We start from the raw sequence: 6,413 nt of genomic DNA, 5'->3' as shown, positions 1-6,413 counted from the left end.
CACCCAGCAGCGCTGCTGATGCCTGAACGGTATGTGGAATGAAGTGGGTGGGCATCGGGAGGCCACTATGGCACGGGGCAAGCACTATGGGCAGTCTATCTGAAGTGTACCTGGCGTATAAGACGACCCCCGACTTGGAGGCATATTTTTCAGGGTCAAAAAATCGTCTTATACGCCGGCAAATACGGTATATATTATAAAAAGCATTGTGCTTTTAAAAGCATAGGCTAAGTGAGAGAGATTAAAAACTAAGGTGCATAATTAGGATACAAAAACACGTTTCCATACCGGTGGCAGAGATCCTGGAGGCACCTGGTACATGTGGACAGGGGGTCCAGAGGATGGCAGATGGGTGGGATGGCCTGGTGTTTGGCACTGTTGCAGCTGTGGCGGTGTAATGTAAGGATTCGCTCTGCTGCTTATGGGAGTATGGCGATAGGGATTGTATCCTTGTTGGGATATTCCTTGGGGTGGGCTCCCAACATTTGAAGGAGGGAGACTACTTGGCTGCGCAGGCAAATAAGCACTTGTGCCCGTCTGTGAAGAAGCTGGAGCAACATACTGAGCCTTCGAAAAGGATGGTGGAAATGTATCCAACACATCTTGGGATCCGGTTGTAAAAGGGAGAGCAGCTGGGGTCTTGGAGAATGTCGATTGTCCAGGTGATGTTGCTGCAGTTGTTAATGGTGACTGTCCAATATTCCCAAATGGATCACTACTGCTTGATACCTGAGAGAAGTAACTAAATGTCTGCGGGGTAGATGTGTGAGCAGAAGTCTGACCAAGAAAGCTGTCCTCCTCCCCAACATCTGTGGAATCCTCTGAAAGGGACAAAAGAGCAAATGGTTTAGAAGGTATGTTATCATTCTATAGACCTAGTTCTTGTACCTCTCATTGTGTTGTTCCAAATTACATGTCTGTATTTACAGGAAGAAAAAAGGAAAAACGTTTATTTTTTATTTGAAAACTTCTCTTTGTAATGAAAAACTAAAAAATATGAATAGGAAACAACCAAAGGAAGAAAAATTATAATTCATTCATAAGCCCACCACCCAGAGATAATCACCTTCAACAATATTTCGGTGCATACCTTTCCATACTTTTTAAATAATAGAGTTAGACATTATTTATTTTGTAAATATATAGAAATTATACATATTTGTATATAGACGTTTTAAAAATTATAAACAAAATCTGTATCTACTATTTTACATCTTCTTGTGCATGCTCCCTTTTTTCCTGGTAAAAAATCTAATACACATAATTTTATTTCCAAAGTCATGACAAGAACCTAAAGTACAGATACTCTGTTGACAAGAAGGGTGTGTCAGGGCTCTTACCCATAAAGCACTCACTGCACAAATGAACATGTGGAATTCGTTTTCACAGGTACAGGCAAAGTAGGCCAACAACGAACTGCCATCCCTAAAATCAGAGTCTCCAACCAGATAAGCCATCATGACCGAGCACCAAATCACTAGAAAAGTCATTTTCTAGCCAGGTAAGTTCTCCTCGATTCCTTTTGCCCAACTTGATCTTCACTGCAGGTATTATCAGCATCAAACTATTTATCTTCTCTCTTTTCCAACTTGTAAAATCAGAGCATTTTTTCTCTACATAGCCTCAAAAGACCAGCCTTCTAAACTCTCACGAGCCTTTAGCTTGTTGTCACTTCCACTGTCCTCTCCCTAAGCTTTTCCTTCTCCTGTTTCATTCTCTCTATCCTACCTCTGAAGGCATGGAGCAAATCAGAGGTGGACCCATGCCCGGCACACAGGCACACTGAGGTCCCTGCCGTGAGACCTGACAAAGGGAGCCTTCTTTCAAGCTCCGGGCTCCATACTGACCTGCTAGAGCAGGGCACGGCTTGCTGAGATTCTGGATGAAGTCTTTAGGTTGCTTCTACTGTATTTCATCAATTTAACTAAGATAATCCACTATTCCAAATACTCTTCTAGGTTGTTCCTTTGTGACTAAAAATAAAATACCTTGGCCTGCCCAAGGGCCCCTGTCTGCTTTTATTATTCTACTTTTCTTATGTATTTACAGTTCCCACTCTCTTTTCAGTTATGTAAACCTCATGTGGATTCATCTGTATTTCTTTGTACACCTCTCAACTACTGAAAACAGGGAGGAGAAAAGTCTGTGGTGAGTTTCATCCTTTAAGACGACTTAGGGATCAACTGATTTGAGAAGCTTTTTTTCCAGATTAGCATCAATTACAAAGGAAATACTGATCTCATCATGATCCAGCCTCACCTTAGGGGCACTTTCTAATGACATGTGGACACACAACTTTAGTGAGCACCTACCTGTATCCTTGTGACACTCCCAAGTCCGTATTGAATGAGACTGTGCTCACTGTTCCTGAACCTATTTTCCAACTGCTTCCTCGATACTGTGGCAGGCACATGCACTCAAATGTAGGACACCTAAAACGGAGTCCATCATCCTCACTGTCCTCCCATGTGCTCCTGCACCACATCTCACTAACACCACATCTACCCATCCTCTCAAACCAGAAACCACATCTCACAGACGCCTCTCCTTCTCTCATACTCTCCATTCAATTATTCGGATCCTCATTCGAGACATATGTACAAAGTAGTTATGTGCCAGGCACTGAAGCTAGGTCTTGGGGCTAAAACTGAATGAGAAGGAGCCTCTGTGTTCAAAGAGCAGACAGTCTGGTCACCAGTGGGTCCCTAAGTCCCAACACTTTTATGGTCTGAAATCTCTCCTATCCATTCCCTGCTCTTTATGCCCCATGTGGCTGATTATGGCTACAGTGCCATCCACTCCTGCCTGATTCACAATGGCCTTCAGGCTGGTGGCTCTTGCTACAGCAGGCTTTATTCTAGTGCAAGTTCACAACACTCCAGTCTTTCCAAAACACACCTCTAATTTCACCACCTACACACACTATAGTCACACCGATCTCCTGGGAGAGGGGAAGAAGGGACAGGAAGAGAGACGAAGAGTGGGAGGAGAGAGAATGTGAGCAGCTACCACCAAATCCTGACAAATCTGCAGCTTTTCCCACACTTGAGACTTTTACATATGCCTATCTTTCCCAATGCCCTAATTTCTGCATACCCTTCCATACTGGTGCATGGGAGGACCCTCAATCCATTGAGCTATGGCGGCTGCGACCAAATCCTTTTTATAGATGGAAAAATAATTGTTACAGAATTAGCTGCATGTGTGACCTTATGTATTCCTTCAACTTCCTACAGCCAGGCTAGTCCTTTACGAAAACGGCAATCCCTAACCTTCCCACCAATTTTCAAAACAAGAGGTCCATATTCCTGACGCCCATCCTTTCATTCATTCAACAAATATCTATTAAAAAACTGGTCTACCGCATACCATGCCCTTCCTCATCCTTCAAATCCCTGTTCTAGGTATAAATTCCTGCTCTCATGAAACTTACATTGCAGTGGGGTAAGATAAACAAATATGTGTACCTGTCGGGTGGTGATAAGCACCAAGAAGAAACATAACACAAGTGAAAGGGAATCTGCATGTGCAAGTGCCTCCAGTTTGCCCTTCACTTCTCCATGAGACTTTCGTCCTTTAAGCAAGAATAAAGTATTCAGTGAGAAAATATGTATCCTTGAGTAAGAATCTATGTGATAGTCACTAAAGATCTAAAAACAAAAAGGTAAATAAGTCTCACCTTCAAAAAGCCCACATTCCAAACAGACATGCGTGTTTATTTCACAAACATTTATATAGCACTGTGTTCCAGGCACTATACTCCGTGCCTTACAAAAATCCATGCATTGCCCTAGCCAGTTTGGCTCAGTGGATAGAGCATTGGCCTGTTCTCTGAAGGGTCCCTGGTTCGATTCTGGTCAAGGGAAGGTGCCCAGTTTGTGGTTGGATCTTCAGTGGGGGACATGCAGGAGGCAGCCGATCAATGATTCTCTCCCATCATTGATGTTTGTATCTCTCCCCCTCTCCCTTCCTCTCTGAAATCAATACAAATATTTTTTTAAAACTCAATTCATTTCTCATTATAGCCCTATGAGGCTGTACATAAGTGGACACTGAAGTGTAGAGAGGTACAGTAACATGCCTGAGGTCACAGTAAGTTACTGCAGGACCGCAGCTGGAACAGTTTATGCTTCTAAACACCACCCTCTGGGTTTTGCCACATAGTTGTTAAAAAGCCATTTCTCCACAGGAATAAACATGCGAACAAGGAGCTAAGGCGCACACAGGAGTGGGGACCGAGGAGAACAGGAAGGCGCCCAGGAGGCAGTGATGCCTAGACAGGCAGTATCCGCACAGAGAGGCATAGGCTGCAACCCTCCTCTTTCAAGACGGTGCATCCTGGGAGGCGCCCACCGTATCCTGGGGGACATCCTCGGCATCCTGAGAGAGGGGGCGCTAAGTCACTTGCATTTTCTGCCAGGACCTGCCACACCAGTAAGTGTTCAACCAAACGTGTGGGCCGCCAGGCAGGAGTGTCCGGCCTCCGAACGGGTCCTTCAAGCGGCGCAAAGGAACCTTGGGACCAACCCCGCCTCCGAGTCCCAAAGCACCCAAGCCGCTCACACTGCCCACCAACGGCCTTGGCAGCCACCCACCAGGTGGGTGGCGACCGAAGGAAACCCTCCAGTCCGACCCTCGTCACCGCAGGCCCCCGCCCCGCTCCCCGCACAGACGCGCCCCCCGGAACCCTCTCCGTACTACCTCCAGGCAGGAGCAAGGAGGCGGAGGCAGCGGCGGCCTGCGTGACCGGGATGAAGGGCACATTGAAGGTGAACTCCGTGGCCGAGGATGAAAAGAGTAAATTAGTGCCGGACGAGGAGGTGGAGGCGGCACCACCCCCACCATTAGGTTTCCTCTCAGCCATGGCTGCGGCCCACCAGCCGTTACACGTCTCAGGAAGCCGGTGCAGCACCACCGGCCGGAAACCGGTCACACTCGGGGCCAGCACACTTCCGCACTTGCGCACAAGGGCCAGAACTTCGGGCGGCTGGTCCGTGGCCGCGTTCTTGCCGGTTCGTAGCGCTGCCATAAAGCAACATGGAGGCGCCGGCTTCACGCCCGGATTCCTAACACGTGACTCCCCCACGTATACTGCCAGGCCGTGAAGACCCTGGAGCCTTGGCGTGGCCCCAACCTCAGCCCCTGTGCTCACACCATCTTTGTGGCAGCCACAGGCCCCTGGTCTCCTCAGAGGTGACCTCGCCCAGGGCGCAGGCTGTCTCCGCTGGCGGAAGCCGGTTACTGAGGGTTGGAAATACACAGACATTTTTAACGGAAGCAAAATGGGGCAAAGGCATCACGGCTCAGGCGAGGCAGGGTGGGCGCTGTGCCCCTGTCATGGCAACTAGAGCAGCCTGGAGGCAGGGCGGCCTGGCCATGGGGGGCCTGCAAGGAGCCCAGGCTGCCAGCTTAATCCCTTGGCAGGAGCAGAGGCTCTGGCCCAGCAGGGTCTGCGAACACCCCTAGAACACCCCCAGGGCATGCATCTGGCAGCTCCCAGAGCCTCCTCAGCTTAATTAATCCCACACCAGGAGTCCTCAATCACCCAGCGAGTATTTAACCAAACCCAGCCCGGGAGCTTGGGCAGAGCACCTGGGAGCAAGGAAGGAAGCCAGGGAAGGAAGCCAGGGCACTATATAACCAGCAGTTGCAGTTCTTTCTTGGTGTTCCTACTCTCTCTCTCTCTCTCTCTCTCTCTCTCTCTCTCTCTCTCTCCCCCCCTCTCTCCCTCTCTCTTAATACTCGAATATCTTATTTCCTTAGGGTTGAGGGAGAGAAAGAGAGCCTTCGCAGATGCTCATTAATATCCCTGCCTTTCTTCATTCACCCTCTGCTGAGATAATTTTGCTTTTGATAGGGAAACCACTGGGGACCATGGGATTAATTTTGAGTCTTTTGAAAGTGTGTTCTCCAGAGCTGCCTGGGAGGATTGTGCCTCCCACACTCGGAGCATCCTCTGCCCTGGCTGTGCACGTTCTCACTTGATTCCACCTGTTAGGAGGTATAGACCACAGGCCAAGGTGCTGCTTTGCTGCTTAAATGCACCTTCCTTCTCAGCTGTCATTGAGTTCAGGATGCCTCTACTACCTCTTCCAGGAAGCACAGGCCTGGGGACTGGGTAGGAGGGGTGTTGGCAGTGTGGAGGGGGAGAGGGCAGATTCTCCCTGAGGTCATAGCTGTAAACAAGAGAACAGAAGCCAGGCCTGCCCTCACATTCTCTGCCATAGCCTCACAGCAGGAAAACCCATTTTGTCACAGCTATAGCTGTGCCAACCATTCTAGGTTGCTAGGAACCATTTTAGCACCGTTGTTCTCATCTGGAGCAGATTCTAGTACATCAAGGTGAAGTATGGTAGCAATCATCCCAGGTAGAAACTATAGTTTAACTGTAACCCTGAAGTATGGCTTAAAAA

General features: G+C 48.3%; 1 protein-coding gene across 2 annotated transcripts in view; it reads right to left on the bottom strand.

The window, feature by feature from the left end:
- SEC23IP (SEC23 interacting protein) overlaps nt 1-5,022 on the bottom strand; it is a 43,403-nt gene extending 38,381 nt beyond the window's left edge. The window contains exons 1-2 of one of the 2 annotated variants that reach the window (XM_015560164.1): nt 4,702-5,022; nt 289-821 (exon numbers count right to left, since the gene is read on the bottom strand). In XM_015560164.1, the coding sequence (XP_015415650.1) occupies nt 289-821; nt 4,702-4,864 (696 nt within the window). In that variant the 5' untranslated portion in view covers nt 4,865-5,022. The remainder of the gene's footprint in view (nt 1-288; nt 822-4,701) is intronic. The other variant, XM_006757950.2, reaches the window with a different exon arrangement.
- Nucleotides 5,023-6,413: the final 1,391 nt, after the last annotated feature.

Source organism: Myotis davidii, unplaced genomic scaffold (assembly GCF_000327345.1).
Source record: "Myotis davidii unplaced genomic scaffold, ASM32734v1 scaffold1055, whole genome shotgun sequence".
NCBI classification, from domain to species: domain Eukaryota; kingdom Metazoa; phylum Chordata; class Mammalia; order Chiroptera; family Vespertilionidae; genus Myotis; species Myotis davidii.
This window is presented reverse-complemented; position numbering and strand designations above follow the sequence as displayed.